Genomic DNA, 16203 nt, shown 5'->3' with positions numbered 1-16203 from the left:
AGTGATTCCAAGCAAAATCAGAATCAATTCTATCAGTTAAAAAATATTTGTATGCTCTCCACTTGTGAGGGAGGTTGCACCTTTCCTTTTTTCTTAAAATGAAGATTTGGGTGCAGCATTGTAGACTGTGCACCAAGCTCATTTTGGGAGGATGTAGAAGAGCTTCTAAGCTTCAGAGGTCATTATTACATGCACAAGCCCTGGGATGTAAAAGGGCATTTTGACTATCCAGTTAATCAAGTTTTATTTTAATCTTCAAATCACCAAAGAAGACTGGTTTTGGAGTTGTAATGTTGTCTCCCATTTTTATTTAATTACTTGGAAGATGTTTAATCTTTCAGAATTAATATAAATTACTAGATAAATTATTAAATTACTAGATCCCCATCCCTGTGAAAACCAAGAGTTATCACAGAGAATGCCATTAACCTTATCTGAATTATCTAAACAAGGATATTTACAAATAATTTATTCAGCTAGTAATTCCAAGGCAGCAATCCAAAACGCCATTATCTACAGCCTCAGAGTTCTGACTTAACTGTTATCAAAGATATCCTGATCTGGGGAGCTAGGCACACCCCTCACCCAACCTACTCTGAGTTTCAAAGTTTAGGTAGTATTACTTGTAATTCCCCCAAAGCTCTCCACCAGATGTCCTTGAAATGGACTTTAAAGTGTGTAACTATCAGTTTCATTTGGGAACACTACTGGGGGCTGTAGGGAATTTGAGCCTGGCAGTTCACACACTTGCCTGGAAATAGCTGGGGCACCAATCTTTGTTTCTTTAACCATTCCTAATGTTTTTAGTGTCATGTCAATTGGATAATAAACAAACAAAAGATATATCCTGTTTTCTGGGAAATCAATCTACCTAAATTACTGCAGAAAAATTAAACATTTTAGTTCCACTTCAGTCTAGGCACTTAAACTAGGGCTTGGTACCCCTTTAGAGGACATGCCAGCTACATTTCAGATACTGCATGTCTAAAAGACAAATTTTAGGTCTTAATTTAGTCTGATTCTCAGCATATCTAAAATCTGTATCATGTCAAGGATATAAGCCAATCATCAAAATGATGAAAATGACAGAATGAAGCTTCACCCATAATCTATTTATCATATACTTCTTGTATGAACATCTTTAATCTTCCTCTTTAAGAGATCACTGTGGGTTTTTCTTCACAATACCAGCTTGATCCATTATTTCCTCATAAACACACTATTTACTATTGGCATGAGTTAGATAATACATCAACAGCAACAGGATACTAAGTTTATTCAAATCTTAATTATTTTTTGAAAGAAGGCTTATCAATTAAAACAGAAGAAACTGTTATAGCCAAAATTACTTTGTGGTACCACTAAAATAAATGGTCCCTACGCAACATGTGTTAGCAACTGCCTTTGCTCTCAGAATCTATCAAATACATTATCTATGATATACCCAGAAATAAATGAAGAAAAGTTTTAAACACTTCTAATTTAACAGATTCTCATTCAGATCAAAATATTTTTCTAACAATCAAGGACAAGCAATTCTTTCTGCATGCATTAAGACCTAGTTTAGAAACTTTGCTTTCAGTGTATAAAAAAGATACATAAAAGCTGAAATATTTAGACTATTTTTGTTAAAGTGTGAACTGTTTGAAATAGATGCACATTAATCCAAATCATTCTTTATGAAAAGCACTCTCTGAAGAATAAGTAATGTAATAGCTTTAGGGATATTGTCATCATGTAAGTGAATTAAAACTGTACTTAAACTGACACATTTTTCAGCCTTAGTGGTTTTGTTAGAGATGCTTAGAGAACATTAGTCTGAAAAGTATTTGCCATGCAAAAGCTAAAAGCAGCTTGTCAAAACAAACCTCAAGGCTAGTAATGAGCATTAGTTTACAGACAGCCCAGCATGAAGCACCAGTATGATAGCTTCTGGAATGACTCTGAAACAAGTGAATGAGAATCCACAGGAAGTGGCTGTACCTTTCTGTTTTTGTTTAACTCAGACTTACACAGCTTTGAGAAAAGGACAAAACAGAATTAAAAGAAACAACAGCTTAAAGTGACATCACAAAGGTTGAACATACAGAGAACATGCTTTGAAGTAAACAGGAAATCAGGGTTAGGATAGACACAGGATATTTTCATCATGTGATGAAACTTTTAAAATAGGTCTTCAAAATATACATTTAGGATATGCTATACAAATACTATTTTCATGAGCAGACTATTCTGTTTTGCATTTGTAAAAAAACCACTAGTTATATTCTGGTTTTCATAAAGGTTTTAGATTGTTTCATTAAAAGGAAGATTTTCTGTCAGAAACATTCTCCTGCCATCTCAAGATCCCATTATACTACCAACGTACCCCAAATAACTTTTCAAATTCTATCAAACCAGATCTGCCAATGCCCCTCGCCCCCACCTGCCCAAAAAAGCCCCAAAAACAAACCAGCACCACCCACAGAATAGAAAAGGTATTTCTTATAAGCACAAAAATGCTACACAAAAGCACTGGAAAACCTGTGAGAAAACTCCCATGCCATACATTTTCATTCATGCTCAAATTTTTGAAAAGTACTTCTTAAGAAGTACTCTATGTTTATCTATACTACATGCTCTGGATCATGTTAGTCCTCATTCAAAGCACACATAATACTATATCTTAATGGATTATACATTCAGTGCAGTACAAAAAAGCGTATTTAAACAAAGTAATTATATTGGAACAAGCTACTTCCTAAGAAGTCAAAATTAACAATGCAAATGAAAGCGCAAAATCAAAGTTTATGACAGATAAGCACTGCTAATGCTGGTTTGATTTCTAACATAAAAGGGGATTCTGTGAACCATTCCATGACTGGTAACACTGCAATCCACTTACAAACTCTTCAAAAGGGCATTCTAGAAGTTTTTGCAGTTATTCAAAAATACGCATTTGTACAGTAAAACCTGCAGAAATGCATGTTGTCTCCATCACAAATGCCAAAGGCTGCCATCTTAAGACTATTTACATTAGTGATTCAAGCTGATAACCTAAAATTTCAATGTGCCTTCATGCTGATACAACTTAAACAGATGGTATTTGGTCAACTTACCAGTTTGACATCAATGTTTTGATCCATTCAGCAAAGAACAGTAAACTATGGTCTGAGACAGACAAGTTTTATCATCAGCAACAGAATCTAGCTATAGAAGGTGGCTAAAGTAAAATGCTTGATACAGGATGACTATACTCAAAATATTCCTGATTTTTACTAAGCTAACCTGGACTTACACAGATATTATGAGACTAATGATGGTGTCTGGAATTTCAGAACTTGGTCACTCCAACATCAGACTGACAACAACAGCAGACCCATAACTAGATCACTAACAGCCTCCACACAGCTCTGTTAACTCATGCAATAAGAAGAAATTATGATCTGTGTGAAAAAAAAATTATGCTCCTGAGTAATCCTGTTTTTTCACCCTGTTATGACTCAAACATTCAAAACAATGATTATTCTCTATTTTACACAGGAGTTGCAACATTCCTGGCTCCTTGCCAGTTTAGCATGAAAGACAATTTTGATTCTACATGCTCCTCTTGTTTTCAATCACCAAACCAATTACACATCTTGGTGTTCATTAACTACTTTGTGCAGGTTTTTTTCATTTATTTAATTACTTTGCGTGCACCAAACCATTTAATAAGTTGGATCACTTATACAGTAGCAACGACCCATCAATTAAGAGCTACCTAAATAGCTGGATGAAATTATTGCACCCATCATCTACAGATAATTGTAGCACATAACACAAACATAATATTGTTTCCTTTCATGGAAAATTCAATAAAGTTGACAAAAGAAGTGGATTTAGAGTAAATGAAACACTGCTAAGACATCGCATATCATATCTTGACTAACAACCTTCTTGTCAACTTCCCAAGAGACTTTAAGAAAAATTCAAAGTTTTAGATTTACACCATAGGTTAAATAGTGCTAAGTCTTAAAAAATATATGACCTGAAGTGCTGCATTACAGGCTCACAATAGTATACATTAAATTAAAAAACAGATCTAACAAAATCTTCCATTATCATTATCTCAAAAGAAGTTTCTTTTTAATGTTTTAATTCCTGTATTTTCTTACTTAGAGGCAATAGGTTACTTAACTTACAGGAGTCTTTTAAACTGCTGTTTGAAGCTGCATGTTAATGAGCATTAAGATAAACACTCAGCAGCAAGCAGAAGAGGCACCCAGTTCCAATTCTGCTGCTGGAACTCATTCACTACTCTGCCCCAAGACTAAATCCCACTTTTCCAGGCTTGTGTGCCTTGTCACACTCACAGAGACACACAGTTCTCAGCCATCATGCTAATACTTTTGAGCAAGTCATTAATTTTCCTTGCACTGGCAAGTCTCAAAGGTCTGGGAAAATAATGGGATAATGAGATAAGGAATCAAACACAAGGATGGCATTTCCAAAGGAAAAAGTACTCCGAAGTCATCCCTTCACACAAGGTAAAAAATGACTTGGGAGAGAGAAACTTAGCATACCTTTTCCATTGCACTGCACATATGTGGTTTCTCAGTGAAAGTTATGTACCCTTAAGCAGAGTTTGGAATCTGTGTGGGATTTGATTATTTTTTCATTGCACAATAGTAGAAAGACAATTTTTGCAATTATTTACTAAAAGAAAAAGTAAATGCAATCAAACCATAACTTTTGCCAACAACTATTGGCAGCAAATATTAAAGAGAATCATGACAGTCACATTAAACTCTTTGTTTTGGTATAAAACACAATTACTGTAATTAGAGTTAAAACATATACCATAAAGACGATATCCTAAGTATGAATACTTAGGATAAAACAAGACAAGTCATAGAAAAGGTAAGTGTTAACATCCTGACTCAAGAATAAATTATGACCAGCAATGTTTTATTTTTCCATTTCTATCAAAGCTGCCTTACATTGTGTTACCTGCAATAGCTTTATGTCACCAACTAAAGAAGTAGGTTCGGGAGAGAGAGTTGACTGAAGCAGAAAAACACGATTACTTCTAAAACTTAAGCACTGAATGACCAGCTGTCATTCTACACTCTGCTCAGCTACCACGACACTTGACTGAAAGCTCACCACAGCTACTGAGAAAGGCAGGGGGAAAACTACAGGGGAAAACAGAGTACATCTTACAAGTGAAATATTAGCTTTTAAATTCATTCACGAACTACATTAGTTTTCGACTACTCTATTTGCCCACCAAAGCCACTGATGCAGTGTTAGTGAACTGCAGTTATGATTAATGCAGACTCATTACTGCTGAAAAAGCAATGAGATGCTAAAATTTCCACACCACATGACTACTCGTTTACCATTGAGGGGTCTGTGGGTGAAGGAAGCCCCTCATCAGCATCCTCCTTGATAACATCCTAACAACAACAAAATATTATGGTTTGGGTAAAATGATCAAGGGCTCAACAAAAATTATGAAGTAAACAGTGAATGAGAATGATCTCATATTAATACATAATTCAATAGAAACACATTTGTTTTCTTTAAGTGATTAAAGTTTTCACCACCTTTTAACAGCCTTGCTCATTGTATCAATACCCTAGAATTAAAGCGACCAACAAGTGAGGCTTTTACTTTTTATCTTTCCTCAGTTCATAATTCCATTTGAACAGCCATCTGTCAGTAAAATAAGTACCGTTAAATAGGAAATTTATTATTCTATAGGAAACTAGAAAAGTCTGCTAGTTTTGCTCTTCTGATAGGTAAAATTGAATTATATGTACTTGCAAAAACACTTCAGATAAAATGTATTTTGTTTTACTTAAATATTAAATCTATTTCTTTTAACATTTAAATATGATCTTCCAGTTTCTAACATTCTTTACAATATTAAAGGATGTAATTTTATTTTCTCCAGGCACAAAGAATTTGTGACACATTATTAAAAAATTTGAGTATAAATTTACGAGTAGCACTCATTTTTCTTCTATCACTACATCTATTTTAGTACTACAGTACTGTTGGCATTTTCATTAATATATTTTTTGCCAGTATCACAGGTCATTCTTCTCTCATCTTTATACACGGATGCTAGAATTGGTCTTCCTCTGTAAAGAATTTCTAAAGTTAAAACAAAATACATTTACATTACATGTTAGTAAAACCTTTGCTTAAAATATTTATAATATAAAGCTTATACTTGTCTAACAGAGAACCATCATTAATAACCTTCAATTTCATTACTCACTATATTTATTGTCTAGGTTAGTATTTGAATTACCCTTCAAAATACTTACTAGGCCATTGTTCTGATCTCTGGACAAACTCGTTTTTAGTGGTGGACGTGAGATGAGATGAGAACTGCCAGGGTAATACCTTGGCATGTAAAGACATGGGGCAAAGAATGGCTATGGGAAAAAAAAAGGTGTAACAAAAAAGGGACAAACAATTACACAAATCAAAATGTAATAATAAAATAAAAATCATTACAACAAAACACATCCTCTAGTTGAGTTTCATAAAGTAAAAAAGAGCAATTACTAATGGCTTTCTTTACTTTTGCATTGAACCATTGAATAGAATTCAATCAAAAGCTCTGGAGTGAATTCTTCAAAATCACTCAGCAAATGACCCCTTTTTTTCCCTCCAAGCCAATGGGTGCTCTGGTATAGTTTTCTGGAAGAACAGAGTCAGAATGGTTTTGGTAGCTACACTCCAACGTCTGCTTTCAATATGGGAAAAGGATAATTTAATAACAATACTGACAATTTCACTCTATGACCTTCTAAACTAAAAATCAGGTGCTCAGCAAGACTTTGAGTCATTTGTAATGGCCAAGACAATTGAACCAAATAAATAAGAAGTGTGATACACTAGAGCATCACTAGAGCTTCCCATATTTGTGGCACCAAACCTGGGGACTTCCACAAACACTAGATTTGATAAACATATGAACAGATGCTTAGAGCAGACAGTATTGGAGTTTTGTTTTGCTGGAAATACATTAATGCATGTTGTTCAATACAAATAACACTTTAAGGGACAGTGTTAATTTAGACTTTAGGAAAAGCAGCATTACAGCACTCATTGCTTTCAACTTATTACCCAATTCTTAATAAAACTCCTCCCCCCCAAAAAAACAAAATCTAAAAACCAACAAAACATCATAAAAACCTAAAAGAAATCTCAAAACAATGGCTGCATTACTGATTTCTGGTGTCTCTATGTGTAGCATTTTCAAAATTGTATTATCCAGATACTTCACAAGAGAACATATTACCTGATTTGTGTTTCTGCACATGACAAGATTCTGATTAGTCTACAGCATGAAATTCAGTATAAAGTAAGTAATTCTATGACTAAAGGGAGAATCTATGAGGAAGGAGTTAAATTTCTTGAAATATTCCACTTTAGATTTGCCAATAAGGACTTAAAAACTCCTGAATTCAAAAGCAGCTCTAAATGAACTGAGAAATTCAAGTTTAATTTCTGAGTATATCATTTATGTAGCATATGCTACAACTTCAAGCATTTTATGGAAAATAAAAATGGTTCCATATTCTTAGCTGCTAGAGGTAGATTCTGAGCACTTTCACATAATTACCACAAAAATTTCATATGCTTTTCCAACATATGAAGTTACACAATATTCATTGTAACCATTAGTCTAATTGAGGAAGTTTGGTTACCTAGCTTTTGCCTCTACATTATTTGGCTAGTATAGAATTATGCAGGAAAGTCCACTGATTTAAATTATTCCACTGTCATAAGGCACATTCTACAAATAATACAAACTTTTTTCTGGAAGAGATTAATTTCCAGAAAATACCATAGAATCATTTAATGCTTCAGTTTTCCACTAACAGTTTAAACCATGTGGAAAACCCCCAAGCATGAAATGTTTAACAATCAAACCGCATTCAATCCCCCAGCTCTCACTGCAGAGCCTCTTCCCTGAAACACACGGGGAGCTTGCTGGTTGCATGATATCAGACTACAAAGCAATGGAAAAAAAATCTGTCCACTAAGGCAATTATCCCAAAATCCTCTCATAACTTCAAATCAACCCCTGGGCCCATTTCAGCTACTTCACTGTTTCCCAGTTGTGGAATTAATTCTCCATTACAGGCCAAGCACTTCAGACTCAATCCTCAATTGAAGTACAATACAGGTATCATGAAAACATGAGATCAATATAAATATATATTGGGCATAAACCAGTGCGGAGTTGCTCTTCAAGTCTACAGATAGTCTAAAAAGCTTAATGGATGTAGCAAAACATTATTTGTTCAAGATATCAAAGAATTTTCTCCTCTTTTGTAAAAAAAAAACCAAAACAAACAAGTGTTCACATACCATAATTTCTTGTTCCCACCCAGGAAACCCCAATTAGACTTGCCTACAGCTCTGACCTTCCCTGTAAGAAACATCATCTCCACAATAATCCATGAGAGCAGCAATTTTGAGAAGCTGAATTTGAAATCAGCTTTCAGCCAGGCATTAGACTGTGGTAAACAGTACATGTCCAGCTTAGCCCTATGTGCGAGCCAGAGTGCTAAATTGAAGAGCTTCTAAATGGGACCATAATCTTCCCTTCAGAGATAACCAGAGGGAGAACTGGGTTTTAAACCAAAAATTAATAGATTACATCACTGGAAGTTCCAGGTCCATAACATAGAAGAAACTAAAGAAAAAAGAAGAAACATACATAATTAAAAAACTTGTATTTTCCAAAAATAAAGTATTTTCCTCAACAGCTGAAGGGGGCTTTTCTTAAGCATAAATTAATGCTTAAAGACAATAGGACAGGAACCATTTACTGGTCAGAATATGGCACATATCCCCAGAACTGAGGGTGCTTTTGAATAAAATCCAGCCATTTCCACAGAAGTATCTGAATCCATTGTGTTGTGTCATACCAGTATCCAAGACCTCTCTCAGAAACTTCTACTGGGGAGTTGCTATTGGCTTTTTTAAACACCATTTTTACAAAAACCTGAGAAATGAAATATGATTGAAAATGCTGAAGGAAACAGTGTTTCAGGATGAATTCTACTTTTAAAAGCTTCTCATCACTCATCTCAGTATGTGGTGTTCATGACAGTACCTTTATGAGTCCAGAATAATGAATACAGTTCTCTGACAATATTTATTAAGTGACACACTAAAAATAATTATACTTTAGAAGGGTAGTATAAAATTCCAGTGAGAAAGGTCAAAATTGAAGTATTTTAGTCTTCAGCAGGCAAAAAAGTAAGCATGTCTATAAGCCTTAACACAAATGAACAAATAAACTCTTTGTAAGAACAGCTTATGACTCACCAGTAATTATTTCTCTAATGCTTATTGGAGCCAAAAACCCCACACAGGTTTCAACAGTTTATCACCCCAGACTTTAAACCTTGTCATGTACAGTAACATAAAACAGGGCAAAAAAGACACAAAAACAGGGCTTCCAACAAAACAGCTACTTGGACTAAGCTGAGTTAGTATCAACACAAATATTCATGTGTCAAGCATTTATCAGTGTTGGACTACTTCAAAATAGATGTTATTTTATGTTATTTTCAACCAAACAGCATACTGTCAATGTCTTGAAGGTATATAAGAATCATTTCAGAACACATAACTTAAAAGTTCTGGCCTACGTATACATTTTTTTGCCTTGGTTAACACACGCTGATTTATGAATAACTCAATTTACTTTTCACCATAATAGGTTATATGTTTATCTACAGTCAAACCTACTTAATGTTAAGCAATTTCCTGTATATAGAAGTACACTATGACTTTTATCAGCTCTCTGTGGTTTTTTTCATGATAGTACTACAGGAAAAAAAAGTGAAAAATAAAGTTTAAAAATAGTGATCACATCCCACAAAACCAGAAAGTTTATAGACACTCTTGAACTATACAGTAAAGCACTGAATTCAATTTTCACGTGAGCTGCTCCCAGGACTATGTTTTCTGAGGCCCACATATAGCTCAAAAATGTATGTTTTGTGCAATTCATGTTAATTCCTTTAAACTAGTACAACACCAGCTTAGGGAAAAGATCACGGAATAACTTTAAAAAGAGACAGAAGGGAAGACAGACATACATTCGCATAATCTATCTCCCCACTTGAGTTTCTGTATGATTTAAACAAAAGTAACCAAAAAAAGATGGGATCCTTTCCAACATCTATGAGCATGCAAAAAACTGAGCACTGTTTACCACCCTCAAAAAAACCCCAAAACCCAACAAAACAAAAACAAACAAAAAACCAGCAACCCAAAAAGCCCTGCAATATCCTACAAATGAGCAGTGTCTCAAAGTTATTTTCTCTCCTTTGTAATTTGTTTTTCTAATGCCATTTACCATGTTTCTTCCCCAAACAACAGTGACTGAACACTACTGCAAAATTTGTCAGCTTTTGGACTTTTTTCCCACTCCTAAATAAAACTTGCATGGGTATTTTAATATTTAATCGATTACATCTGCAGTATTACCAAACTAAATCAGAAGAATGTTAATTGGATCTCGATTATTTACCCGATTGTAAAAGGGATGCTGAGGTCCTGTCATACCACTATAGTAACTGCTGTGAGGCTGGGGGGACAAAACTCCGCTGTTGAAAGGCCCATTGAAAGAGGCTGTAGAAGAGCAAGCTGAGGAAGGCTGACTGAACAGAGATGTTGCTCTAGCAGGTGCCTCATGTAAAGGCAAGGTGGGATAAGGAAGTCCTCCAATATTCATCTGATCTCTTGCAGCACGAACATCTGAAAAATAAATTGGTAACAAGAATATGATTTTGCTTGAAGTATTTGGAAAAGTTTTTATTTGTTTGCCAATTCACTACAGTACATTTTTGTATATTTAACTCCAAACAGAGCTTATCAAATAGAACATCAAGAAGGTCAAATTTCAGCTGGATTTGGTTGATTTCTCTTGATTATCACGTCTACACAGGAGTCCTTAGGAAAGTTAGGATGGTTTATCACATAAAACTTATGTAGCATATTCAATCTCTCTAAACATTAAGTTTTTTTTTTTAAATGTGGCATAAAGGAACCTAACAGTCATACTCCAAGAGAAGCTGCTCCAAGGCTGGTCTGTACAATGGCAGAGTGACAAATCCCAGCACACAGGGACCTCTTCTGATCCACCAGGGTCTCTCAATCCTCTCACTTCAGGTGCTACAGGGACCTGAGAGTTGCCAAAGAAAAGAAGGTCCCCAACAACCCACAGCCCAGGGAGAGTGACAAGGTAGTTTGAGTGGCCAGGGCGCAGGAAATGGTGCAGTCACCCTACCCAAGAGGTGAGCCCCCTTGGTGGTCGTTATCCTCTCAGAAGGAGCTCAGATATGGCATCCACATAAGGCACAAACCCATAGTCCTCTGCCACCACCAGAAAGGATGTGACAACACAGACAGAGCTCCCATCCAGGTCTCAGGCTGCAGGGGTCAGAGCCTGTCACCAGTGTTGGATGGTAGTAGAGACAACAGCTGTGTGAGACATGACCAGGGAGACAACCCTGGTCCAGCCTGGTAAAAGAGTTAAGTAAGGAAGCAGAAAGATTAAGAAGCATTGAAGAGTCAGAGGATAGAGACTGCTGGAATCATGCTCTGGCCTCCCTGAGACAGAACAGCCACCAGAAAAAAGCCGAGATCCAGGGGACCCTGTATTCTCCCTATAACAGGCAAAAGGCACCTGCGCATGGGGACATTCATGTTGGACATTAGAAACAATTCCTCCACTGAAAGTCTCATGGAGATCAGCCAGGAACTCCTGAGGTAACAGAATCCAACAGGGAAACACCACTAAAATACTTCAAAGGAATTAAAGGGTGCTCCTCTAAGAAGGTAACACAGCTGACAGCCCAGCTGAGGTGCCTCCACCTCAGTGCACACAGACTCGGCAACTAACAGAAGGAGCTGGAAGCCACTGTGCTGCCAGAAAGCTGTGACCTAGCTGACATTCCAGAAACTTGGTGGATGAATCCCAGTTGATGGCTGCAGGCTGTTCAAATGGGATAGGAGAGGAAGGTGGGGAAGAGAGTTTTCCCTCTACATCAAGAGATGGAGAGATGCAAATTCTTAAAAACAGTAACAAGGAGGACCCCAGGAACTAGCAACCTGTCCGCCTCGCTTCTGAAGATCGTGGACCAGATCCTCAGGAAAGTTTTGCTAAGGCACATGGAGGACAGAGGTGATTCAAGACAGCTAGCAACAGCTTCACCACAGGGAAGTCCTGCCTGACTAACCTGTGACCTGTGATGGAGTGACTGCATCAGTGGACAAGGGAAGGGCTAGAGATATCTCTCTGGATAGCTATCTATCTATAGATATCTGTATTTATCTGGACTTCCACAAAACTTTTCATGCAGTTCCCCACAATAGCCTTCTCTCTACATTGGAGATACATTTGATGGGTAGACTGTTACACAGATAAGAAATTGTGTGTGGACAACTGTATCCAGAGGATAATGGTCAATGGCTCAGAGTCCCAGCAGACATCAGTGACAAGTGGTGTCCACTGGGTCCATACAGGGACGAGTGTTATTTAGTATCTGCATTATTGACATGAATGGATGAGTGCATCCTCAGCCAGTCTGCAGACGACACCATGCCGAGTGGTGGAGTTGACACAACTGAGGGATGGGATGCCATCCAGAGGGACCTGGATGAGCTCAAGAAGGGGACCTATGGGAATCTTATGAGGTTTAATAAGATCACCTGATTTGGGTCAACTCTCAGTAACAATCCAGGCTGGGGATGAACAGATCCAGAGCAGCCCTGCTGAGAAGGACTTGGGGGTGCTGTGGGTGAGAGGCTGGACTCGACCCAGCCATGTGCCCTTGTAGCTCAGAAAGACAAACATGTCCTGGGCTGCATCCAAAGCAGTGTAGGCAGCAGGTGAGGGAGGGATTCTGCCCCTCTGCCCTGGTGAGACCCCACCTGCAGTGCTGCATCCAGCTCTGGGATTCCCAGAACAAGAAGGACATCAATGTATTTTAGCAAGTCCAGAGGAGGCCATAAAGATGACTGATGAGGAACGGAGCACCTCTACTATGAGGAAAGGTTGAGAGAATTGGGATTTTTCAGAGAGAAGGCTTTGGGGTGACCTAATTGCAGCCTTCTGGCATCTGGAGAGAGCCTCCAAGACAGGTGGAAAAAGACTATTTACAGGTATGTAGTGACAGGACAAGGGGGAATGGCTACAAACTGATAGTAGGTTTAGAATTCTTTACCATGAAGGTGGTGACATAGTAGAGCAGGCTGACCAGAGAACTTACGGATGCCCCAACACTGAAAGTGCTCAAGACCAGGTTGGATGGGGTTCTGAGCAACCTGGTCCAGTGAAAGGTATCCCTGCACATCGCAGGGGGTTGGAACTAGATCATTTTTAAGGTCCCTTCCTACCTAAGCCATTATAAGACTCTAAGGAACAACTCCCCTAGGAGGAAAGGCTGACAGAGTTGGGGTTCTCCAGCCTGGAGAAGACTTTGTTTCACTGACTTAATTTCTACAGGGTTTTACATGTACTTTCAAAATTGTTAACAAAGATCTGAAGTCAACTTGCATCTCTTCTACTAAAATATCATTGTGTGTATTGGTTTCTTCCATCTCCTCAAGTGCTCTGCAAAGCAAGAACAATGGACTTTGCCCTCCAAAAGAGAAGCTTTAGTCCAGGATGGTCTGAGTATTACAGCAAAATTATTAAGTGAAACTGAATGGCCTCTTACTGAAGTCAAATCAGACAATCTAAAGGTATGATTTGATGAACAAATGAGTGTTCTGTGTGATATGCCAAGTAGCTCAACTTAAAATAAATAACAGATTTGTCATTTTCCATTTATTTGAAAGCATACTCACCTGCAATGATTTCTCGTAGCTTGGGATCCAAGTTCACTGTACAAGGCAAAAAAGTTCTTACATCACGTGCAACAAGGACAGGTGTTCGTGAGGACAAAAATACTTCGAAGTTCCGTATATCTGCATCAATTTCAAGTAGAGGTTCAACATCTTTAGTTGTAGGAATATTCTTTGAAATTCTGGGGGGTGAAATTAGATACATCATAAACCATATTTATTAGAGTATGACTTCAGTTTACAAAGTAATATTCTAGGGTGCAATACTAGCACACTTGCACCCAATTCTTCCTGCTCTCTGGAAAATAAGAGAACCCATAAAAAGCTGTTCTGTCTGCAGAAAGAGCAATGTAATATTTTCTAATATGCAAAAAACCTTAAACTGCTGAACAATCTGATCTAATGGTATGCTTCAGAGAAATGTCAAAGAAGCCATACATCAGTAATGTCAAATCCCAAGTAAGGGGAAGTTAACATTTGTGAACTTTAACCCCAAACATCTATTCAAATTCCTATACCCAATTCAGAAATTCCATGGGAAAAACAATCTCATTTTTAAACTTTTTGTAAGAGGAACAGGCATCTTAAAGTTGATCAAAATCTAACTGTGCATTCATTATAAAAAGTGGGAAAACAACCACCTGCTTTCAAGCAATTCACCTTCTAAGAAAAAGCCACAAACAAATGAAAACAACAAAACCATGAGACATGATCAATGTAAGGGACTGTTCAAGCATTATGACTATTGTCAAGCAACAGTGGGGGTTTTGTGAGCAGTAGTATAAAGGGGAGTTTCAGGAAGGAACAAGTAGGATTAAATGTTAGTCTTGTGGAAGTTCATGAAAAGCTCCTACCAAGCAAGTGATGGAGGCTGACAATGTTGGTCAGATGGACCTATCTTACTTGATGTTTCATCTCATAGTACTGGTATCACATATAAAATGAGAAATTATAATCTACATTACAAATTACTAAAATGAAAAATTACTCACACCCAGCATAATAAATACGTAAACAGTGAAAGAATGCACTGAGAATAGTGAACACAGTTACAGTAAGAGCTACAAAGTGACTGTGACACCACTCTATATGGATACCAGTGAAGTAACCACACTGTACATAAAGTAAAAATAAAAAAAAAATTATGAGGAGAAAAAACCAATGAACTTCATATAAATACAAAAATAATTATGACTTTTAATGGCTCTTTTCAATGATGTGTTAGGACTACAACTCCATGATAAAGGGGTACAGCATAGATGTGTTGGCTGCTCTGTGAACTGCTGTAACTTGCTTAAAAGAAGGTAGCATAGAAAAAAGAAAGTGTGTTTTCTCCAACTACTGGGCAATTAGAAGAGCAAAGGCAACTACAAATGCTGTCACGAGGGAAATGAGTGCACCGATGCATGGATGGGTAGGAAGGCAGGAGAATCATGCACACTAAGTAAATCATCAGGACACCAGCAATCTCTTACATTAAATAAATTTACAATCACATTGTGTCTTCAAAAAGAAAAAAACACTTAAAAGAAACCCCCAACTGGTTGTAATTGAACTGTATTTTTAAGACAGCTAATGAACTAAGTCTACCATTAGCTGAACAATCTTACCCTATTTCACAATTTGTCTGCTTTTTAAAAGCAACAATCTTTTTTATCTTTATTTTTAGATTCTCCACAGGGAGTAGAATTTTATGTACCATGGGATTATTTCAGAGACAAAAGTTGCAGATTTACACAGAATACATTTAATGTTAAGAAAAATAAAAAAATTGAGAATCAATGCTACATGCTTGAAGTAAGCGCAACTCCATTGCATTAAAAATGTATTTCAGCTGTGGTAATCTTTCAATCTGATCTTTTACCACATTCTAGCCACATACTAAGACAAAAATTAACAAATTCCTATTAATTTGATCAGAAAACAATGGACCATGTACCTAACAGACAGAGAATACTGCCATACCATGCTGTCATAAACAGTGTCTGAATAACTTCATTCACAGTGAGAGATTACTTTATAGCACAGAAAAAATGTAACAAATATAAAGCATAAAAGCAAGTGTAGCCCATTCTAACAAAGGTTTTGCAGAACAAATTGTTATGAGACATTGTCCAGATGGCAGCTGGGTTATCCACTTTAGGGAAGCTCAATGCATGTAAGACTTCAGAGACTCCAGCCGTAAGAGAATAAAAGGTAGTGCTTCTGTAAAAGGTAGTGCTTCTGTGAGAAGACAAACTTGACACTCAAAGGTTACAATTTCAAATAACGGGTACAGTTCATTCTCTGGCAAAGTTCAAAGAAATCTAGTAGAAGCTGAAAGTAGTCCTAACCTCAAGGAGTGAA

The 16203-nt window shown here is 36.9% G+C and overlaps 1 protein-coding gene across 5 annotated transcripts in view; it reads right to left on the bottom strand.

The window, feature by feature from the left end:
* Window positions 1–16203, bottom strand: part of KIDINS220 (kinase D interacting substrate 220) — a 75178-nt gene that overhangs the window by 8248 nt on the left and 50727 nt on the right. For 3 of the 5 annotated variants that reach the window (XM_084203241.1, XM_084203243.1, XM_084203242.1), the window contains 4 exons: window positions 13861–14039; window positions 10538–10764; window positions 6300–6410; window positions 5364–5420 (listed from right to left, as the gene is read on the bottom strand). In XM_084203241.1, coding sequence (XP_084059367.1) covers window positions 5364–5420; window positions 6300–6410; window positions 10538–10764; window positions 13861–14039 — 574 coding nt within the window. The remainder of the gene's footprint in view (window positions 1–5363; window positions 5421–6299; window positions 6411–10537; window positions 10765–13860; window positions 14040–16203) is intronic. The other 2 variants (XM_084203244.1, XM_084203245.1) reach the window with 2 other exon arrangements.

The sequence above is a fragment of the Fringilla coelebs genome, assembly GCF_963513975.1.
Source record: "Fringilla coelebs genome assembly, chromosome: 3".
In the NCBI taxonomy this organism is placed as follows: Eukaryota; Metazoa; Chordata; class Aves; order Passeriformes; family Fringillidae; genus Fringilla; species Fringilla coelebs.
Note: the sequence above shows the minus strand (reverse complement) of the source record. Positions and strands in the feature narration are given on the sequence as shown.